The 24,923-nt window shown below is 40.4% G+C and overlaps 1 protein-coding gene across 3 annotated transcripts in view; it reads left to right on the top strand.

The window, feature by feature from the left end:
- Positions 1 to 24,923, top strand: part of EPHA3 (EPH receptor A3) — a 179,807-nt gene that overhangs the window by 109,643 nt on the left and 45,241 nt on the right. For all 3 annotated transcript variants that reach the window (XM_030263981.4, XM_030263983.4, XM_041713733.2), the window contains exons 4-6: positions 7,313 to 7,468; positions 7,951 to 8,289; positions 20,057 to 20,181. In XM_030263981.4, coding sequence (XP_030119841.4) covers positions 7,313 to 7,468; positions 7,951 to 8,289; positions 20,057 to 20,181 — 620 coding nt within the window. The remainder of the gene's footprint in view (positions 1 to 7,312; positions 7,469 to 7,950; positions 8,290 to 20,056; positions 20,182 to 24,923) is intronic.

Below are 24,923 nucleotides of genomic sequence, written 5' to 3'. Positions count from 1 at the left end.
GCTTTACAGCTCCTGTTCATATCAGTGCTTAAAAATGTGAACTTTGGTTTTGGTTTGGGGTCTTTTTTTTTTTTGGTTGGTTGGTTGTGTTTTGGAAGGGAGGACCGTAACTTATCTCCAATGTTTGTTTCCTAAACTTTATGTGCCTCTGGCCGTGTCTTGCCTCCAGTGGATGAGTTCAAAAATGTGTTAAAATTGGGAAAAATAATTAACTTTGAGGTATGAGAATTGGTGAGAAATTAATATATAGACATTCTGGTCACTGGCCATTAACAGCCATTTTATTTTCATTTCACCAGCATCTGGTATATTTAGTGTTGTGAAATTGTCATATTTGAAACCAGCTGACAACTAAGCCACTCACTCCCTCTCCCCTCATGGGATGTGGGAGGGAATCAACTGAGCAAAGTGAGGAAACTTGTGAGTTGAGAGAAAGGCAGTTTAGTAAGGAAAACAAAAGCCAGGCACAAGGCAAAGAAAACAAGGAATTGATTCCCCACTCTCCATCAGCAGGCAGGTGCTCAGGAAAGGTGGGATGGAATATCCCTTTGGCCAAACTGGGCCAGCTGTGCCAGATGTGTCCCCTCCCAAATCCTTGTGCACCCCCGGCCCGCTCAGAAAAGACCTTGACACTGTGCGAGTGCTGCTCAGCAGTAAAAACATAAAAACTTGGCTGAATTATCAACACTCTTTTCAGCACAAATCCAAAACACAGCCCCACAGCAGCTACTATCAAGATTAATCCAACCCCAGCCAAAAGCAGCATTAGAAATAGATTGTCTTTTTTATGTCAGTGGGCTGTTTGTGACAGGTACCAAATTAACAGCTCAAGAAACCAAACTCCTCTTTTTTACCAACAAAATAAGTTCAGCAAGGGTGTAAAGAACACAAGCTTCCCCCACACTGCTCAAGCAACGTGCCTCAACCCTGACCTGAGAGTAAATCTCTGAGGCAAAAGGCTTTTGTTAAATTTCTTTTCCAATTAATTTGACAGCTCTGCTGAGACTCCTAACAAAAGTACTAATTCATGCAAATTGCAGTAGTGGACCTGTGTCATCGGGGAGCTGGGCTGGGCTCTCTGAAACATCACACAAGCCACCAAGGCAGCATTTTGATTAGAAGGTGACACTGGGTTTGGAACCTATTCTGCATTAATTTTCTCCCAGGGGCAGCAAAAGATTCCTCTATGTGCTAACAGAGGTGGGAAGTTGCAAAAGAATATTCAGCTTCAGTAAATGCATTCATCGTCTTCCCTCCATCCCTGAGAGAAAATTTATACCTTTTATATGTCTGAATTAACTGGTTTTTACTTGGGATCTGTGCATTGGCACACTGGGAGAGATGTTCCATGGATTGCTCAAAATAAAAAACAAAACCCAAAACAAAGCAAAAATCCAAATGTGTCAGAGAGCAAGATATAAGCTGTAGTCCAATATATAAATCAATTGGTTTCATCAGACATGTCATGGAAAAAATAAGAACATTTTCCACTGTATAAATGAGAGTGTAGAAACAGATGGGTATGATCAAAGGATCAGAAGATATTCCTGTAAAAGCTGATGGAAAAGTTTCTGTTTGTTCATCACAGAGAAGATAAGCTCATGATAGATCTTTGTAAGATGAGGAATGGCTTTGAGAGGACACAACAGCAGCTGGTCTTCCTGTCACATAATAAAAACCAAGGGTACATTGATTTGGTAAAAAAAAGTAACAAATTTGAAGGTAAATTGAAGGAAAGATGATTTTTTCTACTTCACATCAACTACCTAAACTGGAGCAGAATGCATTGTGACCAATATTTGAAAAAAATCCCCAAATATTGGATAGTCTGCATGAAGGACAGTACAATGATGATTAAAATAATTATCTTTGTTAAAAAATAAATTCATATCTATCTCTAACCCTATATTTCCATGTTTTTGAAATAGTATTTGAGTTGTAGGTGTGAGGGTGAAATAATTTATATGGCAATTTATAAACATGGGCTTATTAAATTCCTGTTTAAGGAATACCTGTTTAAGTGATGCCTGTTTTAAAGGTTTAAATACCTGTTTAAATGATCCACTAAGATTTCTTTCCCCCAAAACTGAATGCAGAAAAGACACAATGCCTCACGCATTTTGAAACCAGGTGCCTCTTTGCTGTAAAGCTGTTTTAGGTCTGCAGTCTTTGACATTGCACTTTTAACAAGACTGCTGCCAGCAATCCTGGCTGAAATGCACTGCACAAAAAGAGACACAGAAGCCCTGCAAGGCACAATGTGCAGCTATTACAGACTTTGGGATTTTTGTGGTGGAAAGGTGCAGTGTTTTTCCCTCAGGACAACGCTATCTCTTATGTACATATAATTAATATGTCTGCCAGTAACAGTTATTAAACAAAGAACAGGAATTGTTTCTGCTGAATGGCTTGACCTGGGAGTAAAGCCAATTTAAGAAGCATCTGATTAAAATATGTTAAGGTCACAGATCACTATAAAATATGAAGCGGGGAGGAAAAAAGCAGAAATTAACTCATGAGGAAGATTAAATACCACTGGGGTTTTTTTTGGTTTTTTTGTTTGTTTGTTTTTTTTTTTTTTTGTTTTTTTTTTTTTTTTTTTGGTGCTAGCAGCACTTTTCAGGTGTAAAAAATGAAAAGTGCTCATTCTGAAGACTGTTTTTCTAGAGACATTTCAGTGTCACATTGCACTGAATCCCTGCCCCATGCATATCTCACGGATGATGTAAGAATACAAATACTGAGAACATTTGTAAGTTTTCATTTCTTCAACAGACAGAATGGAATCCTACATGCAAGGAGAGAAAGTCAATATCCTTACCTCTTTCTGGGGTTATTCTTACAGTAGTGGTAATGGGGCCCAATCACAAGAAGAGCTTTTATCCCTCATAGGAGCCAATCTCAATCTTATTTCCCTCTTCCTTCAGGTGCCAGCAGCACAGCCCATCCCAGAGAAATCCTGCTCTGCATGCTCAGCAATAGCCTTCAGTTTTGGGAGCTGCTCACTTCAGTGGTGTCTTTTTATTCAGGTCTGATGACAAAAAGTGTGCCTGAAGTTCAGTGGAAATATGAATCAAAAATACAGTCTAATTTTTATAAGCCTTTTTGGGCTGAGTTGGTATTCAAGAAGTTATATAGAGGCTCAGGAGAGAGAGAGAGGGTGCTGCAGATATATAGAATGCTGTGGAATTTATGGTTTTTCAAATACTAATAAACAACCAGAGCTGCTGAAGGTGGTTTCATTGCTCTGAGGGATTTTGAAGGAAATCTGCATTATAAAATTTGCTGGTGAATGGGGTGCCATAGTGAAAAAAAAAAAAAAAGGAAAAGCAGTGTAAACACTTTCAAAAGGAACTGGAGAACATTTTAAAGATGCAAGGCTGTGTGTGGGCATCAAGGTGAGTCAGTGGCATTTTAAGGAAAGACTGGACACAGCCCAGTGCCATGGTCTCATTGACATGGTGGTGGTAGGTGATAAGTGTGACATGATGGTCTCAGAGGTCTTTTCCAACCTCATTGAATCGGTGATTCCCTTCCCAACACACCTGCCCAGCCAAAGGTCATCCTGTGATGACCAGGTCCAGCTTCAGGACTTTGTACCTGTTAAAACACAAGCAAATCTATGTCCCCACAGGGACTGGAGGATTTTCTCAAAATCCTGGAAGTGAAGAATGGCTCCTGATATGAGAAATAAAATATTGATTAGTCCAATTAGCTGACCTGCTGCTGTTTAGGTGACAGTGGGAAGAGTTTGCAAAGCCCCTCTAAGAGTGGCCACTTCCATGGGGAATGCTTCCCTGTCCTGGGCACAGGAGGTTTGTCCTGAGTTGCTCTCATCAGTCTCGTTAGGCACACTCTGAGGATGTGTTGTCTGTGAGCTGTAAGGTTTGTGGTTGAATTCCCTTCTTTTTAGATACTGTGCCTTAATGCCTCAGTGACATTTCACCCCTGGGCTGTTTTAATGAGGAGCAGAGGAGCAAAGAGAGGAAACAATCAATGGGTGGGTGCTGGCCAGCCATGCCATGGATGTGTAATCCACTTCCAGCCTGTTGTGATGCTCCAGCCTTGTCTAAAAAGCACAAAAAAGCAGAGCTCCTGCAGGGCTGGGCAGGGCCAGGCAGTTTGCAAATGAAATTTCCCTGACCTTGTGCAGGAGATGGGTCCTGTCAAGGCTGGAGTGCTGGGGCTGGGACATCCCAGTGCAGGCTCCACATGTTCCATGCTATTTACAGCTGGGAATTGCTGAGATTGCTCTGTATGCAGAGGGCTGCAGGACCTGAATGCTAAAATCCTCCTATTTGCTAACAGATTTATGTTTTAATTTAAAATTAATTCCAGTTTAAATTAATAATTTAACCCTTAATTAGGAGCATGTTTGCATCCCAAGCAGATTAGTCAAGCTGAGGCAAAATTCACTTTGCTGTAGGAAAGACAATCACATTCCTTTAATCAGTAGCTACCACAGACTGTTATATGCATTTGTTTTCCTCTCACTGAATTAACTTTCCCTGCTCTCTATCTCTGAGGCAGACTCATCAGTTAGAGCTTAAGGAAGTTCATTTTCACACAGTCACAAGGACAACCAGTCCTGAATGTCTGACTAACAGGTGACTCAATGAAGTCATCCTGTCATCACACCCAAATAAAAGAGACTGAAATCAGAATAAATGCAGTTTTAAAATGCTGCATTTACCATAGGAGTCACCACAGCCAACAGGCTTGAGGAGATCTTCCTAAAAAAGTAAAACCAGCCAGCCTTGCTGTATAGTTTATATGACATATTTAGAAACTCCCAAAGTTTTCCTTGAGTCACTTTTAGTGTGCTAACAGTTTTTCTTCCTGGCTCATTGCATCTGCTTCCTCCTGCATTGTTCCCCATTGTGAGGGAAAGAAAAAATTCTTAGTTTTTGCAAGAAATTGTTGAGTAAAAGCAACCGCTGTTCACAGCTGCTTTCCATGCTAAAATTAGAGATTCTGTGAAGAATTCCTATGCTAATTCCTATGATTTTTTTTCAACCTAACTGAAACCAAAGCCATGGTATTTGCCTCAAAAAGCTATCAGTACATGTAATCCAATTTGTCTGACAGAGAAGTTAATGCCTTTTGAAGTAATAACTTTATTTTTTCTCTCTTATATATCAGAATTAAAAAAAATTATCAGGAAAGGTATAATTATAGTTAGTACATCGACAATATTTTTCATTGGCACCTCCAGTTCTGAGCCTCAGTTTCAAGTGTAAATGCATTTTTTTTTTTTTTTTTCTCCTTTGGGCTGCAATGAGTAATCTGAAATTGGTGTGACAGACAAAGACTGAAAGTGCAAGACAGCCTGAGGGGAAGACATGAGATTGGGATGCCCTTGCTAGGGCACATTGGGACAACAGGAATCTGGCTGGCTCACCCCCTCACTCTGACCATCACCACCTTTTCTTAAATGAGGTCCATGAGTTTTCCTCTGAGGGATGAAAGAGACATTGATTAATGGAGCAATTTCTCTTTTTTGCCCCTCTGAATCTGTCTACTTCTAATGCAAGCTTGCTTACTTATGTTAAATTCATTGCTTTTATTAAAATACTGCTGGTAGGGTCTTTCTTTTTGGTCATTGCATTAAACATATATATTTATTAAAAAATTATACTGTATAGAATCATAAATACATCATTGCCTCATGTGTGACTGCCCATAAATGTAAAAGTGTCCCTTCAAGCTGGTTAAGCAAAACCATCAGAGTTTAATATCTGTTTTCCATGAGGAGTTTTGGTGGAAGTTCTCTGTATTAACGAGGCAGATGAAGTGTGTTATTTATTCCTTACTGTGTTTGCTTGGTTATTATTGCTGGTAAGACGGGGATTGGCATCTTTTCTGCCTGGCTTGTTGTCTCAAGGCTGGAATCAGAGGCAGTAAAGTCACTGGAGGTTCCTCTGTCAGCCAGAGGGCCACCAGAGGGGCTTGCTCAAGGTACCATGGGGCAGCACGTGGGAGGGAATGGCATTAGAGTCATAAAAGGCTGCAAAAATAACAGCTACACAGAAAAACCCAAAAAAACCAAACCCCTAATCCATCTGCTCCCTGCTGCATTTCCTCCTGGTAGAGGGGTGTAAGAAGGATTTAGGTTTTCGTTATTTCCTCCAGTTAAATGGGAATGCCCAAACCCCCTGGCAGCGTTTGAGGCGAGGGGAACACCAGAACAGCTGAACGAGCTGTGCCAGGTCGGGCAGGTCCATGCTGGTCACACAAGGTCACTTTTAGCAATTCTGCTGGAACAGATTGTCTGGTGGGGCCGTGACTCAGAGGCTCAGACTCTGGGTTGTTTCCTCAGGGCTTGCAGGAGAGAACTTGGAGCAGGAGCTGTCTTTGCCAGCTGCTTTGCTGTAGCCTGGAAGTTGGAGGGAGCAGCTGCAGCCAAGCGCTGCCACTTGCCAGGGCTGGGGAGTGCTGAAGGGGGGCTGAGATTGGCACTTCCCTGTGAAACCCTTCCTGCTCCTCCTGCTGTCCCTTATTGGAGGAGGCTGTCCCCTTTTAGGATGTTCCAGAGAAGGGCAGAGCAGTTGTTCTCTCACCATTCACCAGAGCATTTCACTCAGGTGTTCGGCATCGGGAGCTAACCAACAAATCTGCCTTGCCCAGGGGTTAATTTAGGTTTTGGTGATAGACAATAGCAATGCCTCTCTCCTCCATCACTTGCAAAGATGCTGGGATATCTGTTCAGACCTTTTTCCCACCCCAGGCTACCCACCCAAAGACTTTGCTAACCCAAAAAAAATCTTTCTTATACAGGTCATGCAAGCTCCTGATAGTATCAGGAGCAGCTCATTGACATGATCATTCAAAAATGGAAGAGATCTTTCTCTGTTCAGTTATTTTCCTGATTTTGGCTTGCTTGCACCTGACCTGATGAACTGAAGAGATGCAGTTTCCAAACAGTGTGCCCTTGTAAGAAAATGTTAGCAGCAGAGAGAGGATAAAGTTAGTTTCTTATGGAGCGTAGGGCCAATGTTTTGGTAAAATAAGCAGAAGAGAAGGAAAATGAGGGAAGTTCTCAAAATGGAGCATAGAAAATGTTTCTTCTTAGTGGTGCAATACACTGTTTTGTTTTCCAGGGAAAATTAAATGCAAATCCAAGCTGATGCATAAACTCCATTCTACCAAGACATTTTATTTCTGTCAGCTCTGATTATGAGAAAAATCTATAATTTTAGACCGTAAATGTCTGCAAACTGTGATCCACATATGGGTAGGTTCCAGGGCAGTAGTCACATGGTAGAATCAAGATGTCCATGGAATTTAAAACTCTATCCCTGTTACTTTGCAGCCTGTCGAGCTGGGTTCTACAAAGCCTCTGCTGGCAATGTGAAGTGTGCCAAATGCCCCCCTCACAGCTCCACTTATGAAGATGCATCTCTGAACTGCAGGTGTGAAAAGAATTACTTTCGCTCTGAGAAAGACCCTCCATCCATGGCTTGCACCAGTGAGTAGCTCATTCTGCTCGGGGCTGTCATTCTTGCTGCTCCATCTGTCCCTCCACAACAGCTCGCCTGCTTGCTTCCTCTCATGTCCCACTGCAGTCAGCCATCCACTCCCTCTGGTGTCTTCTTGAGTGTTGGACAGGCTGCTGGAAATTGGTGGGCTGGGTTTGTGTCTTTTCTGATTTCATTTTCTCCTTCCTGTACCCTGTCAGACTCGAGAAGGAGAAACAGGATTTTTCCTACTGCTACCAGTCCTCAGCCTTCAATCCTGAGCTGCACCCTGAGGGGACTCTATTTATAGGAAAACATGGTTCTTGTTAGCTTAGGTCTGTAATCTAGTGAAACACTGCAGGAATCTCCACAGGAAATAACCAGAAGAGTTTGGTTATTAATGTTTTGTACTTTGATATTTCTGTGCCCTTGTTACTCCCATTTTCGAGCATCCTAAGGGAGAAAATCTCACTCCCTGATTTCCCTTTCCCAGGACCGCCATCCGCCCCAAGAAACGTCATCTCCAACATCAACGAGACCTCCGTTATCCTGGACTGGAGCTGGCCCCTGGACACGGGGGGCAGGAAGGACGTCACCTTCACCATCGTCTGCAAGAAATGCAGCGGCGGCGGCGGCAGGCAGTGCGAGCCCTGCAGCGACAACGTGCGCTTCCTGCCGCGGCAGAGCGGCCTCACCAACACCTCGGTCACCGTGGTGGACCTGCTGGCACACACCAACTACACCTTTGAGATCGACGCGCTCAACGGCGTCTCGGCGCTCAGCAGCCTCTCCAGGCAGTTCGCTGCTGTCAGCATCACCACTAACCAGGCTGGTGAGTGCCTCTCTGCTCACCTTTCCTTCGTCCTGGGTTCTGTGCGCTTTCCTTTCCTCTCCCCGATTCACAGAGTTTGCTCTGCGCCAGGGTGACTAATTGACTTGGATATTCCCATAAAAGTAAAAGCAGGAACAAACCCGGTGTGTGTTTCTGTCAAAGAACCTGGCAGCGTGACTGTTATGATTAACTCCCAGTTCCCACTTAATAGTCTCTAATAGCAGGCTCACATGATTCCTTAGCCAGAATGTGTTTTATTAATAAAACCAGATTTTAATAAAACACTCATTTCAATAATCTCCAACCTAAATTACTGTAGTAATCTTAGTGATTAATTTTGATTAAATAGAAGTGAAAAAAGGCTTTGATGTTAGATGCATAAAAAGCTAACATTAAATTAGAGAGGTTGAAAACACAGATTTTTTTTTTTTAACTCCTTTACAAGTTGTCTCACCAGCTGAATTATTGCCAACATGATGGGGGTGTGGAGCTGAATACTGAATTAGATTGTGGTGTCACAGTTGATGGGGTACAAAAGGGCTGCTCTCCTTCTGTGGAGACATTAAAGCCTTTGAGGCCCTGCATGAGCACGGCAGTGTGCCCTGGCTGTTGGATCAGAGCCTTTGTCATCGCTGCATCTGCCATTTGCTTCTCATTTGACATGGCTGCATTTCTCTGAAAGTTGTGAAGAATCCAGACTCTTCCCTGGCATTTGGTTGGGTGTGAAATTTTTAGGAGCAATGTGTGCCAGCGAAGAGAGACACTAGATGCTGAAATTTCTGTGGTTGTGCTCCATCAGGAGACTTTGTACAGAAAACATGCGTGTGTTCAGTAAGCCTCCTCCCACGTCCTCCCATCCCACACCATGTCCCCAAAATACTTCCAGTTCTGTCTTCCTGAAACCACAAACAAGTTAACATTGTTCTAAGTAGGCATCCTCCTGGTGGGCTGTGTTATTGCAATGTTTTTCACTGTAGAGGGTGTATGTTTTCTCCTTAAATCACAGATCAGCTGTAGTGGGAGGCATAAAAATGTGAGAACAGGCTATTTCCTGACCCAGTCACTACATTTCCCAGTGCTCTGAGGGCTGTCTAGCTGTGCAGTAAGTAGGCAGACAGAGGTGAATCTACACAATTCAGACCTGGAACTGGAATTTGATGTCCATTCAATTTGTTACTGTTATAGCTCACTGTTTTGGATTTTTGGATCAGTGACTTGGAGCATCCGTGTTGAGTTGCTCTCTTTTCTCCTGTTTCTTTGATCAAGGGTTTTGCCTTTCAGCCTGTTCATCACCACAGCAGTTAGAAATCACCCGAGGACAGTTCACAAAAAATGAACTGTCCAGGATCAGGGAAGTTCTCTCTCTGCTGCAGAGGCCTCCTGCTTGGCAGTGTGCTTCCCTAGGGCCCAGAGCTGCTGCCTTTGCACCGCAAGGTGGATTTTGATTCTGTTGTGGAACACACAGTACCTGGGATGTGGCAAGGTCAAACATATTTCTGGCAATAGCAGCTCTGTTTACTGTAACCCACAGGCTGCTTAAGCAGTTCATTTTCTGCTTTTATGCATGGCCCATTTTTTTCTTTAATCACATTTAGGTGATGTGGGTTAGTACAGGCTTAATTGTGCTATCTCTTGATCATGCCACTTGGTTTACTGTATTAGAATTCCCCTAGAAACGCTGCAAGTTGTTAAAATTAGACCTTAAGTAAATATAGAAGCAGTCTCTTAAAGTATAATTATAAAAATATAATTTGTCTTGCATTCCCGCACTGGTCAGATCACAAAAGGGATACATCAGAAGCACATTTTTAGGTTTGTAAGGTCTAGAATGCTGTTCTGAGAGAGCTTTTCTACAGCTTTATCCTTAATTTCCGTGTACCATATCCAAATGGGCCATGAGGGGTCACAAATCCAGTTTAGACTGGGGGGCCATGGGACAGAGCAAGCAGAAGGAGCAAAATGAAAACCCTGTAGAGGGTAAATGGCAACAAGAGGGTCAAGTCTATGACCCTCCTTTTGCAACAACATTTTCCTGACAGCTGCTCCACATCAATCTGAATATTCTGTCTCAAAACACCAACTTTGCCTGTGCATCTTCCTGAACTCCTACCCATTATTTAGTGATGATTCAGTGTTCATGCTTCCAGCAAAATTATTATTAACATCAAAGTTGGTGAAAATAATTAAATTTTCTGTATTTTCCCAACTTACTCATGCCGATCCCCAAATATTTTCCATTTTTTCCCCCTAATACCTCAGTTCTTTATTACACTGATGATAAAATAGATTGTTTTCTCTTGATCACTAAAAGCACACTGTATCAGCTTTAAATGGAGCTTAGTTCTTAAGGACTTGAGGCCTTTTAACACAAGGTCTCAACAGTGCAGCTGCAAAAGGTGGTAGCAGCTAAATTCAGCTACAATCAGGCAATGTCAGCACTAAACCAATTCCAAGGAGTTTTGTGCTGTCACATCTCCTGGCATCAGCAGAGGAGCAAAGAGGACGTGTTGTAACAAGAGGCTCCTTCAAATTCTGTCCTCAGCTCACCACAGCTCTTCCACACAATTCAGGCAGGATGCATATAGGTGCCAAAAGGAAATAAATTGGAGCATGAAGAGGAATCCCTGCAGAGGAAACATAGAAGGCTTTTTGCGGGCTAAATTTTGGCTAGAAATGTCAGTTTTTTCCTAATTGTGGAAAGTGGTTATGCTTCTCAGTTGAGAGACTAAAATTGCCTGACCCTGAGTTTTGGCCTCTCCACAGGTCAGTTGTGCACCTGCAAAATTTTGATTCCTTTCTCTGTCAGAGACTTTTCCTAGAGGAAGCTTAGAGAGCAACCACCCCTGCATCCAAACTGAGGCATCCTATGCAAAGGTACATTATAAATGATAGCAAAACCTTACATCATCTCAAGATTCCCTAGACAAGCAGCAGTTTGATTATCTGGAGTCATCTCCTTTTATCTTTTATACTTCTAAAAGCCAGGAGGCAGAACAAGCCATGTAACTTGTTTAATCATCTTGCTTAACCATTGAACCAGGCATGAAAAGCCATAGGAAATCAGTTTGTTTAGGAAGGTTACCAGTAAGACACTACAGAGTTTTTACAAGAGGCCAGGATGAAAATTATTTTTAAAATAACCTTTTGAACAAAATTAAGGTAGAGATAGAGAAATTAGGATCATTAGGAGTGTTGAAGGGTTTGCAGTATCTTGATCTCCCCGTGCCATTGAACATTCCAAGCCATACATTAATTTCAGCTTGGAGGGATAAACATTTCCAATGGAGAATGAACCAGACAATTTTTCAGTCCTGTTTTGAGTAGAGACTTCTTTAGTTCCTTGGAAGGCTTGTTAAAACCTCCTCAGAAACAGAATTTTATTCACCTGAAATCTCTGGCTTCAAGGGAATAAGTTCAGCCCCAAGCTTTCTTTCAGTGTATGTATTTGATTATTTGCAGGTACTTTGATGCTATTTATGTGCTCAGCCTGCACTGCACCGTCTTCAGCAGCTCACAAATGATGTGTGATGCTCCCTGTTTAAATAAAATCCATATTTAGAGAGGGTTGTGTGCACTTTACAACCTATATCCCAAGGCAAGTCCCTTAAGTGGATCTGTCTTCTAAGAGAGACAATTTGAGAGAGGCACAGATGTTTGGGGGATGATATATTTCTTTCTTTCCCTATGGCCCTTATAAAAAGGACAAGAAGATAGACTTATTAAAAGTGAGCTAATGACATGATGTAGGGAGTCTCTGGTTCACTGACTGTTATTACAGCTGTGCCCCATTATGTACTGAATACCTAGGACATGCTTGTTTTCCTGAATGACATTTATCTTTTGAGTTTCAAACATTCCTGGCATAAATAAAGATTTTACGCTCTTCAAATGTGTTTTACAGTTCAGCCCAGAGGCTATTCGAGGATCATTTTAACTCAATAAAACTCCTTTAGGGATATAAAAGAGAAGTGTTTTAACAATGTCACTCCATGCATAGCCTGTTATTAGCTAGAGATGTTCTGCCTGCAAAGTCTTTGATTCCTTTTCCCCCTGAATGTCAAGGAAGCTCTGCCAAGGCTTCAAAGTCTGTGACACACACTGGGCTCTTCAGTCCTTATGTGAACGCTCCTGACCTGACAGAAAGTTCACAGGTGAAGTTTGTGGCTCTGAGAGTTTTTCCTCTTTCAGAGCTTTTAGTTGGTTTTTCCACAGATCACGGTGACATTTTATTCAGCGCTCAGCAGATAATGGTTTTCTTTGCTTGCTTCTGTTAGTCTTCCTCATTTAATATCTTAGTTTGGTGCAAGAGTAAAAATTAAGAAATGCATGGAAGCAGGATGCTTAGTCCTCTGTTAAATAATAAAACCTTAGTCTTCTGTCTCTCTCTGTTCTCTGTGCTGGCATTCTCAGTAATCACTGAGGGAAATTGTGTTCCTCTTGATTGTAAGCACAGCTATCAATTTGCTTTCTGAGGCAATTCCCTCTAGGCAATTTGCAAGCTGGGGAGAGATGGGAAAAGTTGTTTCTTTGGGTTTGGGGACTATTCCTGCAATGGGAATTATGAACGTAATAAGTGTCAGCTTTTACAGCAAAAAGAGCCTTCTTTTTAGTAAACTATATCTCTGTGTATATTTAAAAAATGCTTTAAATCAAACAAAAATATTAAATCATCTCCAAATCCAAAAGCATGTGAAAGATGTTAGCACCTTTCAAGTTTTTCTGTTAGAGGTGGTTCTTCCCTGATGAACCTCCACAAATGCAGTTGCTACAAATGACAGGGCAAGAAGTTTGAGAAATGTCATTTCTTTTCTCGTTCAGAGCAGGTGTAAAATACCTACTGACAAACCAGTTCAGGAGCTCTTGGTGATTACTTAAAAGCAGAGAAAATATTTTGTATCATAAACTTGAGGGCAATTGTCTTCTCCAGTTTTGGATAATGGCTTTTTCAGAAATAGTTCTTAAGTGTATTCTTACATTATGCATAGGATTTCTCCGGTTGAGGAAATAATCAAATTATCACAGAAAGGGAAAGCCTGTTCAGCACCTGATTGTTGATGTTGTGAGAGTGGTGAATAAATTTGTCTTTCTGAACACTTCACTCCAGGAAATGTGAGGCTCTAAAATCCTCTAAGGTAGTGTAACAAAGGGGTGGGGAAGGCAAAGAAAAACAGTTTATTTAAACTGATAGGGTCTTAACACCTATCAGCTATTTTTCACTTAACATTCAGTGAAAAATATGAACTATTGCAAAGCTCCCACCCTCACCACCTCAACAGAGAGCAGAAAGAATAACATTTGTGTTGTGAGTACCTTTGGGATGAATCCTTATGAAAGCACATCCAGCATTTGTCTCCTCTCTGAAATAACAGCTGGGAATGCCACAGCACCATAATTTCCAGTTTCTGAAGCGAGTGCCTTGTGCAGCCTGATCCTCCCCAAATGGACATGGCATTTCCATGACTTATTATACATGTGTTTAACACATGAGCAAATCAAACGTTTTGTTTGCTCTGGGGAAGGCATTTGCTATCTCTTTTAATGAAAAGAGGGAGAAGCAAGAATATGATTGCGCTACACTTAATGGCATTTTCTTTTAATTTAGAATTTATTTGTAAAAGTGAGAAATGATCTCTGATAATCACTTGTCCAGTGACAGCTGCTGCCCAGAAGGTTGCCTTTCTCTGCACTTGAGAGGGAAATCAAGCAGCTGCCTTTTGGTGTAATTCCTGCTGAAGCTGCGTGTTCCCCCCTTTCCAGTTCCCTGCAGTCTTTCTTCCTCAGCACCTGTGAAATGCCTGCAGCCACTCTGGAGTCTGTAACCACAGGCTGGAGCCTTTCACAGATGCATTTGGGCACTTCTGCCATAATGCAGGCATTCATCCATCAGAACAGCCATGAACAAATCAGTTATTAATTATTTTTCTGTTTCTGGGAGAAATGTGCCCAGCTTTGTTTCATCCAATGGCGACCAGCTTGAGTTTGCCTTTGAAGTTTCGTCCTGTTTCTTTCCTTCTACATTTTGATGTGTGCAAATGTGATCTTGGTAGAGAACGATCTACCAGAAACTGTGAGCCTTTTCACCCCCTTCCTTATGATGGAATCCTACCAGCATCCAGCCTGGGGCTGGTGTGAGGGGCTTTTTGCTGCTGTGAGATGAGTGAACTCCCTGATGCGTCATGGAAGGCACGACAGTCACCCAGTGATGTTACAGAATCAGGTGACATTTTACAGCCCAGGTCATAAAAATGGATTGAGCCTGCTCCAGCTCAAGGAAAAGGTGCAGGAGGACAAACACAGGCACTGTGCTGGTTTAACTACGTGTCCTGGAGATTAAAGGGCAAAGGGCTGTGCCTGCACGTGCCTCGAAGTGGTGGGGAATTGGATCTGGAGGAGCAGCGTGTGGGGTTTAGCAGGTTTCCAAAGAGTTGTTAAAGTGGGACTGTTTCCTCCTCCTGCCTCCTGGGAGGCACCTGGGGACCTTCTTGGAATGTCCCCATGGGATGGGGCTTGCTTGCTTCAGCACAATCCTGTAGCAATGCTTAACAGAGAAAGTGAATAGGAGTGCAGCCAGAGGAGGCTGAAAACAGGGCAGGTCCTGCTTTCTGTGAGCAGGCTTCTGTCATAAACCCCTTCTGCACTAATCCACAGAATAGATGCTGGAGATGTTAAAGATTCCAAGTAAAACCACAGCTGTTCACAGACTTCATGTTAGTGTGATCGTGTCATGGAGGTGTGACATCGTTACACAGATGTCAAGTCAGAGCTTGGTACTCCTAAAATTGAGTAGTGCAATTGATGGATAAACGCAAAGATAAAAGATTGGTTCTCAAAAAAAACCAAAAAAAAAAACCAAAAAAAAACAACAAAAAAAAAAAGAGCATTCTGAGCAGTGCCAGACCCAGCACCATGGTGAGTTCTCTCCTGTCCTGACTGTGGATGTGGCTCCAGTGTCCCAGAGAAACTGTCTCCAAGTGAGAGATCAGTTTGTTCATTCAAACACTGGTATTTCTGCTTTGGACTGCGTGATAGTTTTGTGGTTTGGATGCTGGTCCTCTAAGACTGGCAGATTTAGGTTTGAGTCCCAGTGGATCCTACTTTGGATCAGAGAATACAGATTTAATTTTCAGGTTATGATCTTTATTTACCTCTCTTGTTCCACATTACCTCCTGGGGGCATCATAGGCATTAAAGAAAATTTATGGGTTATATCAGATTACAGCATTATGATTAGATAATAAAAGCATCAATTTTCTAAAGACAGAAAAAGGAACAAGCCTTCCATTTGTTCAGCAGGGCAGAAATTGAAAATTGAGTAGACCAGTCAATTCTGCTTGGTCACCATCTTTCAGCATAGTTTGGAATATCCTAGGCAAAGCATATTTTACTCTTGTTTGCAAGCAAAAGCTGGAAGTGAGCTGTGAGTCATTTTAGAATTAAATCCTTTCCTAAAATTTAATTTGTGACCTAGAAACCTAAGCCCCAAACAATAGGACTCTAAATGTTTCAGCAGTTGTGCACATGTGCCTTCCCAGAGTTAATACTGAGTTCTCCCTGTCACAGGACAGGGAATTTTCTTTCAGTGCATTTCTACATCTGTAAGCCAGTCACATATGAAAACAATAACCAAGGAATAAGGAAAAAGTCAATAAGGAAATTTATATATAGCTGCTATTAAACTGGAGGAAAACAAATCATCTGTTGGGGTCAGTTTCAGTGGGAAATCAATTTGAGCAGAGTTTTATTGTCGTCTCTGCAGATCCTTCATGTTATTTGCTTGCACCTTTAATAGTCATGACTGAGGAGGTTTTTACACTTGAGCCAGAGCTCCCTGAATCATTGTGTTTGTTACCTTTTCAACATCCACATTCCCAGTTGTCACAAATGCTACCTAACAACAGCGAGCGCTCCGAGTACATTTCCCCCCGAGCTCCAGGGAGTCTTCAGGGTTCCTGTTAAGTGCTCAAAGCAGTCAGGATGCAGTGCCAGACAAATTCGAACCATGTGAAGTGTAAAAATGCCTCTCTGTGCACTGCATGGGACTGCTGAGACTAACACTCTTCATATATGTCCATACAAGCCTAAAGTTGGTCATAAAAGCCCAGCTCCTGTTCAAGTGAAGAAGTTGACTGCTAATACATTAATCAAAATATCGATAAAAATGTAAATACCTAGCGGCAAATGAGACGTGGGATTAATTAAAAAAATCACTGAAACATCTTCTTGGTCTAAGAGAGTACTCTCCTTAAGCTTTATCTTGAGGCGCAAGTTTTCTCAATGGTGAACTTATTTAACCTTCGCATTCCTGTTGATACCTCCATATAGTTTTTAAAATTTCAATTAATCCTAAAAAGCTTTGTAATGTCTCATGTTTTTATATTATTCATTATTATTAATATCAGTTAATCATTATTATTAATATCAATTAAAATGTAAATACCTAGGAGCAAATGAGGCATGGGATTAATTTAAAAATCACTGAAACATCTTCTTGGTCTAAGAAAGTACCTTCCTTAAGCTTTATCTTGAGGTGCAAGTTTTCTAAATGGTGAACTTATTTAACCTTTGCACTATACCTCCATATAGTTTTTAAAATTTCAGTTAATCCTAAAAAGCTTCGTAATGTCTAATTATTTGCTAACCCAGAGCACAAACTTTGTTTTGTCAGTGCGAGCTGCAGATTTAAGATAGAAATTTAATTTTTAATTTTCAATTTAAGATAGAAAAATAATGGAATTTCGATGAAAAATGGTTGTTCTAAATATGTATTTCTCTTCCTTTTTGTAGCCTGATTTTGAATTTGATCTCATCCTATTGTGGTTATTTAATTCTCTTTAGGAAACTCTTGATTCTCTCTTCCTCATGGAAGACTAAAATCTAATCATTGTTGCACATGGTGATGCAACAATCCAGCATCTTCACTTTTACTTGTTTATAGTGTTAGCTGCCCTTACTTTGATTTTTCTCTTTGCTGCATTTTCAGACACTTCCTTTTAAATAGAGAAATGCAGTAACTGAGCTGCTCCAATGTTGCAAAATGGAAATTAAGGCTGACTTCTCTTTATGCAGTATTTAGTACAGAGCTTATTAAGTTTTACCTTATATTCTGGGCATGTGCACAACAAGAAATTAATTAAATGGTCCAAATGTCAAGTTATTTCTCCAAATTACACCCCAGCCCTGGGCTGGGGCCGTATTCAGGTTACCTAAACTCTTACTGTATCTTAAATTCATTGATTAGAGTAGATTTAAGCATAAACTTGTAAGTTATCTGAACAAAGTATTTTCTTTAATTGGGTTCAAGACTTCTAGCACTTTTCAAACCCACCTATCTTACAGGTATAGCAAAAAAAAAAAAAAAAAAAAAAAAAAAAAGAATGCATTAAAATTTTAAAGTGTGACAGTCCAGCTTGCCAGCTTGTCACTGAGCAGCAAAGAAAGGTTTGTGCTGGGAATTTTTTCCATTTTATCTCACCTTGGTGTGGGATTAAAGTTGGCTGAAACATGATGTTTCCCCATCCCTGAGCTCATGCAGTGGGATGCTGGTTCTTTCAGACACTCTGAATGTCTCATTTCTGAGCAGCTTTGGGAACCCTAGGGGCTAGGGAAGGTATATGAATGTTTTATAATGTTATTGATAACTGCAGAGCAGATGTTTTCTAATAAACTGCTGTGAGATAAGTTACTGGTAGCATCTGCATAGATGTGTGCAAATGAGCTCAAAATAATTAATACTGTTTTAGGAGAAGGCTTGTTTTTTTAAGTTTGTCTGTATTGGAGCATGCAAGATTGTTTCAGCCTGCCCTGAGAATCTTTTAGAGCAAAATTACCATAATTTATTAGGAGAAAAGCCATTTCTGTTAATCATCTATTAATTATTCATAAAATCAGTATTAATTTTACCTTAACGGGAGTGTTACCAGCTGGGTACTAGGCTTGACAATCTATTCACATACCAAAAAAAAAAAAAGAAAAAAAAGAAAAAAAAGAGAGATAAATAGCTTGACTTAAAAAGAAGACATAAAAATGACTTAGGAGAGCATAAAAGCAGCAAGTATGGATATATGAGTTCCCATGGAGCAGGGAAGTTCAGCCTGCTAAGCACTTTGTGTTTTGGCTCTGGCGCTGGTTTGTGGGATTCAAGTGGAATTGCTGAAGGATGTTTGTTGCACACAAATCCTATCTGCTTCTCCCAAACTGATTTTAGGAATTTAAATTCAAGAATTTAGGAATTCTAGTTCCTCAAATTTTAGGAATTTAAATCCTCCTCCTGGAAGAAAAAAAATAAATAAAAACAGCCATTTTTTAATCTTTTGTGAACCGTGTGAAACGTGAAAATGCTGTTCAGAGGACGTGTTCAGCCTGGAATAGACATGAAAAAATGGATCCTTCACTCTGTTAAAGGAAGATTTCAATACTTAGATTATGACTTCGGACTTGAAAGTATATTTTGAAGGAAGTTTAGCAAAATCAAAAGCAGAATGAATTTTCAAAAATTTATTTTAATTAAAACCTTTCTTTTTCTTTCATTTTTGTCTTTTTTTTTTCTCCTGACTATTGAAAGTTCTTTTGCAAAAATGAAAACCCAAATAGAAAGGGCATTGGCTGAAGCATGCAAATTTGTAATGCCTGTAAAGTGCAGCTAGTTTTATATGAACAATAAAAGCTTCAGAGGGTTCAGCTGATACTAAATCGTTGAGATCAGCTCTAGAGCCTTTTTATTAGGATAGCAAATGTTGAACTTATAAACAGATTTTATTTACATATTAAGATAAAAGGCTGTTTAGTAGTAAAAGGTTTTTTTTTGAAATGACAGTTACAACTTTCAGTGTGTGATCTGTAAAATATAATCTGGTGAATTTTGGCCAAAGCCATGGAAGAGAAGCATTTGGAGTGGGAAATCAACCCAAAAGAAACAAAACTAAATTTTTAAAAATTGCACAGCTTTCAGTGAGTCCAGGAAACCCAGACTGGGTCATGGAACAACTTACGGATCTGGGTGGTCTAAAACTGAACCAATGTTCAAGAATCTTAAGTAATTTTGACTTTTTATGTTTGTGTTTAACATTGATACTATTTCTAAGTTGTGGGTGGTGGGTGAACCTGTGGTATGCAATCAGTTGTCATGCCTAACCCTGATCAATGCTTGTTAAAAAACGATGTTATTTTGCAGTTTATATTTTCCCTTTTTATTAATTTTCATTTTCAAAGAAATGTGGTGAAAAGAGAAGTATGTATGGGAACAATTTTCATCTGCAGAACTTACCAAATAATGATGCCAAAGAGGCTGAATTGTGCTGATGGTTATTCCCAGCCATGAGCACCAGGAGCTCCTTGTACTTAATGCATCCCAGCACCCTTTTAGACTTCCTTATCAAAATGTTAGGAAAGTCTAAAGTCAGAGTTCTGCAGAGTCTGGTAATGATAATACCTCAGCATTCAGGCAAACAGGTACTGCTGCTATTTTGCTCTGTATTTTCACCCACTGAATATATTTCATTTCTTACACTGTAGTAGCAGATCAAAACCATCTGCTGCCTTGCCACCAGTCCTCCTCCAGTGGAGGAGAAAATCTCAGCTCGTTTTCCATGAGGCCAGGGTGCTCCAAGGCAGGAGTACCACGGCTGCAATCCAGCTGCTGCTGTCGGTGCGGGGCCAGACCTTGGCTGGGAGTGGATGTAATGGAAACCACGCTCTTTGCCAAGGGCTGGAACAGAGATAAACTCGGTTTGCTTCTCTCCCTCCCCTCCTCCCCCTGCCCCCTCTGCAGCTCCATCCCCCATCACGGTCATAAGGAAGGACAGGACGTCCAGGAACAGCGTGTCCCTCTCCTGGCAGGAGCCCGAGCATCCCAACGGGATCATCTTGGACTACGAGGTCAAATACTACGAAAAGGTGGGAAGATCAAAGGGGAGGGGTTTGCTCAGCACTGCTGGGATGAAATCACTGCATCTTGCCTGTGTTAAGGGTTCAGAAACACTCAGGTTTGCTCAGTCTGCCTCAATGGCACCGAGCGTTGGAACTCCTCGATTTTTGGTGATGAGGACATCAGGAAATACAAAATGAAATCATTGTGTTGTCTACCAAGTTCACAGGATCACAGAATCACTGGGCTGGAAGAGACCTTCACGATCTCTTGATCCTTGACTCTTGATCTCTTCAAGATCATTGAGTCCATCCAGCCCCAACACCTCAACTAAACCCTGGCACCCAGTGCCACATCCAGGCTTTGTTAAACACACTCAGGGATGGTGACTCCACCACCTCCCCGGGCAGGCCATCCCAGAACTTTATCACTCTTTCTGTAAAAAACTTTTTCCTAATTTCCAACCTATATTTCCCTTGATGCAGCGTGAGACTGTGACCTCTGGTTCTGTCAGTTGCTGGCTGGAGAAAGAGCCCACCTGACCACAACCACCTTTCAGAAAGGTGTAGAGAGTGATAAGGTCACCTCTGAGTCTCCTTTTCTCCAGGCTGAGCGCCCCCAGCTCCCTCAGTCATTCCTCATAGGGAATCCCCAGGCACATCAAACAAACAAAAGTAATGCAGTCAATATGTAATTGCTTTTTTTTCTTATTTTCTCAACTAAAACGTTGTTATTTTGCTGTTCTGTCATGCTGTCAGTGCCCATACCTTTCCCCAAATGCTGGTGGCACTTCCCTGTGGCACAAGCATTAAAATTATTTAGAAAATATTGGCTGGCCTACTGGGCTGGTTTGCATTGTGAAAGTTTTTTCCGTGAATAACTGAATTCTTCATAAATTGTAAGCAAATGACTACAAATTGAAGAAAATCTACCTTCTGCTTTTTATTAACGTTTTCTTTTATTTACAGCTGTTTATTTAGACTTCCTATAGAGATCTATATTTACAAAAAAAGTCTTTGTAATAGAAAGTTTTTAAGAGGTCTTACTGGTAGAATTGAAAAGACCATAAATTGCCATGGAGATTGAGGAGTGTGGTATTAGCCATTTTTTGATAGATCTATTGATAGCTCTATTTGATATATTGCTCCTGCAATTAACACATTTAGAAAAAAATGCTAGAATTCTGGTTTAATTGAGCATTTGCTAACAGTCTTCATAGCTAATAATCAGGCTTATATTTCATACATACCAGAGAAAATGTAGTGATAATATTCTCTAAGAAATTATGTTAAAAATACTCCATGAGTATTCAGTTCATCTTTAGAAGTTTGTTTTTTTTTTTTTTTTTCATGGAGCTTTGGAGTGGGACAATGTAGTGTTGGTAGTTCATGCCTAATCTTCAGATGAAGAAAGAGGATCAGAAGTCTGGAAGAAAAGATTTCTCCCAAATTTATGTAATCATGATTTTGGGAAGAGTTTTTTTGGTGAGCACTTGAACCTTCAAGGACCTTGGTAAAAATCTAAACTCACCTCGTGCTGGTGATAATGGGAGAAAAAGAAATCATCCAAAACAGAAAAGGAGAGGTGTAAGAGGCCTTACACTGCAACCACTGCTCAGCTATAACAAAAATATCTCTGTATTATCAAACCTGCCTGTTTTCAGTGCAATTCCCAAGGCCACAGCTAGATACTGTGAAGAAAATTAATTCCACCCCAGCCAAAAACAGCACAGGTGATCTCTTGGGTTTTACTTGCCCCAAAGGGAGAGATTTTTTTTCCTCTGCTGTACACATTCAGTTAATTTTAATTACATCACCAATACATTGTATTTGTGTTGGTTTGGGATTTTTTGATCATCATTCCACTCCAAAACTGGGGTTTTCTGTTCAAGAGAATTCCCATCCAGTGCTGTTTTATGCACAGACAGAGCACGCAGCTCCTATTCCCACCGGGTGTATCCACTCTCAGGGAGCACTTGGTTGTCATAAGACAGCTTTATAAGACAACCCACCAGTCTTAGGAGGCTGATCTTGCACATGTGTTTCTCCCCTTTGAAGTCTGTGATCAAGAGTTCATATGCACCAGACAGTTTTCTTAAACCTGGGAGCCAAGTGCTTGACAATGGGAGCCAGACCATTTAGAGAAAAAGGCTTTTAAAAAGCCAACCTTTCTGGCACCACTGTTTTTAATGTGTGTTCTGCAGGCCCTTGGGGAGTCAGAAGCCTATTCCTCAGGGTTTATGAAGGGAAAAAAAAAAATTTAAAAAGCAAATCTGTTGTCAGGAGACTTGAATCTATGTATTTTTAAGCTTTGCAAATAGGTTCAAAACTAATTCTCTGATAAACTTACCTGGGGCCAGAGCAGCTCATGCAGAATTGTTGTTCTTCATTCCTCCACCAAACATCTTTGGAAGATGCTGCTTTTCACTCTGGGATCTCTGAGCATGCTTCCTCCCCTCCTCTTTTAAAAGGAGAGGTTTCTTTTCGAACTGGTCCAGTCTATTTGATTTTTTGCTTCAGAAATCATCTTGGTTGTGCTCATCAGAAAATCCACTGCTGTTAAAGGGAAATAAACCCTTCAAAGTTAGCAAATCTGGGTATTTCTTCTGACAAGTCATATCTGGTAGATGGTTTATGTTGAGCCATCCTTTTTCATCCTGCTTGTTTTCACTTGATATGTCTTTTGTCATCTTTTAGAAATTAAAAAAATATAGCATTAATAGAGCAATGCAGGTCAGCCCAATTCTGTCATACATCTTGTTCATGGCATCATTTTGCTAAGCTGGTCTTATTTAGGATATTACAAGAGATTTGGAATAAAAATACAATTTAATGTATATAAATTACAATAGCTTGTATCTTTTTCTTATGGATTATTGTCATAAAATATGTGAAACATATTTGGTTTCTCAAGAGCAGTTAATTAACCTGCTCATTTGGGTTTTTTTCACCACTTATTGCCTTTGTGTAGCTGAAGGAGCAGAGCTTTATATGTGTCTAAAGAAATTAATAGCTACAGCTTTAGGAAACTATTTTAACTCTTTGGAATTAGTCAGAATGGCCTGGGTAGGAAGGGACTTTTAAGATCATCCATTTACAACCCCCTGCTATAGGGAGGTTTCCATTATCCCAGGTTGTCCAAAGCCCCATCCAGCCAGGCTTTGAACACTTCATAGCAGGATGAACTGAGTGACAGTTTTGCAAAAGCAGTGTTTGGAATAGAATTGTATTTTTTACAAAAAAATTTAGAGCTTCATTATGAAGCCCCAGTCAATATTTATTCAAAATATTTAAAAGACGCAAAATCTTCGTTCAGGGGGGACTATATGGAATTTTTAGGCCTTTATTTTATGGTAAGGCACAACATTTTATGTTAAGTTAGTGGAACTAAATGACACCTCAGTTTAGTTCATCCGTATAATGCTGTGCTGAATTTTAAGTGTCTCAGCCATCAAAGTGCATAAACAGCAAAGCCATGTTTTTCCCTTGCACAAACCCTATTCTTTGTTTCCTCCTTGTCCTTGTTCACATAATGTTCTCTTGAAGGAGTATCTTGTCATGTGAAGGTACAGAAAAAAGCCATCTCTTAAATACCACTCATAAACTATTAATTGTTTCAACTAAATATGTGGCTTACAATTAAATCACATACACTTTATTAAGATGGAGTCTTCTGCAAACAATGAATAAAACTGAGCTGCAGGCTCAGGTTGCTAAAATAGATTTGCTTTTGCCATCATAGAAATTCTGATCAGTGGTTGCAGCCAACACAGAATTCTGCACTTTGAGGCTGAAAATGTGCATTATATTCAAATGCACTTTGTTGCTTTTAAACTCTTATGGTTCTGGCTTTAAGTGCAGGTAGGACACAAATACACCACAAGACTTGAGGGAAATGTCATATCCACGCAGAGCTCACTTCTGGCAGTAAGGGAAGCAGTATCAGGACTGTGGCCTGCTCCCAGAAATGTGTACTCAGGTTTTGGCCACTCAAGTGCACATGAAGCTGATGGAAAAAATATTTTTCCTTCTGTAATATAAGCACTTTCTGTTCTTATCTGGAAAAGGGCAAACCATTCACCCTTCCTGGGACCACCACTATCAATTTTAAATGTCTCCAATTATACGGTTTTTGTAAAACAAAGTATAAAATGATAAAATGTCACTTGCAAATGAGACACTAAACAGTAGTAGGATTTGCTTCCCAGCAAAGGTTGTGTGTGGTAAACTATGCAGAAATATTCAGGAAGAAATTGCTTTGTGCATCCAAGTTCAAATTTATCCTCAGAATGTTTTGTTGAAGCTCTGCTTGGCAAGGACTGACTCTGCTTTTTGTGTATTCCTTCTGCTTATGGCAGCTATACTGCTGTATCTCTGAAGTTCTGCTTTATCCCCAAGAAAGATAAACTTGGGCTTTTATGTGGTGTTGCACTGATTTGATTACTAGTAACATAAAAACAGACTTACAAAATATGTGTGTAAAAAGCTTCCCATAAACTGAGATACCATGACATCCTCCATACCATTATTTTAGAGGTTTATTTTCCAAGTTACAATGTGGATTATTAACAGACAGGGCCATGACTGTGTTTTCCCTTGCACGTATGTATCTGCACCAGAAGGAAATGTTTGCATTTCATAAAAGCAGCCTGAAGCGAGATCAAAATGAATGTCCAGTCAGCATACACAAAAGATGTTGTGTTTTAAAGACAAGATTATTATGTCTTTGAAATTAAAATAGTTGCCTACATCTGACTGAATGACAAGATAAG

Source organism: Taeniopygia guttata, chromosome 1, assembly GCF_048771995.1.
Source record: "Taeniopygia guttata chromosome 1, bTaeGut7.mat, whole genome shotgun sequence".
Lineage (NCBI taxonomy): Eukaryota > Metazoa > Chordata > Aves > Passeriformes > Estrildidae > Taeniopygia > Taeniopygia guttata.
The sequence above is the reverse complement of the archived record's forward strand: the minus strand, read 5'-3'. Positions and strand labels throughout refer to the sequence as shown.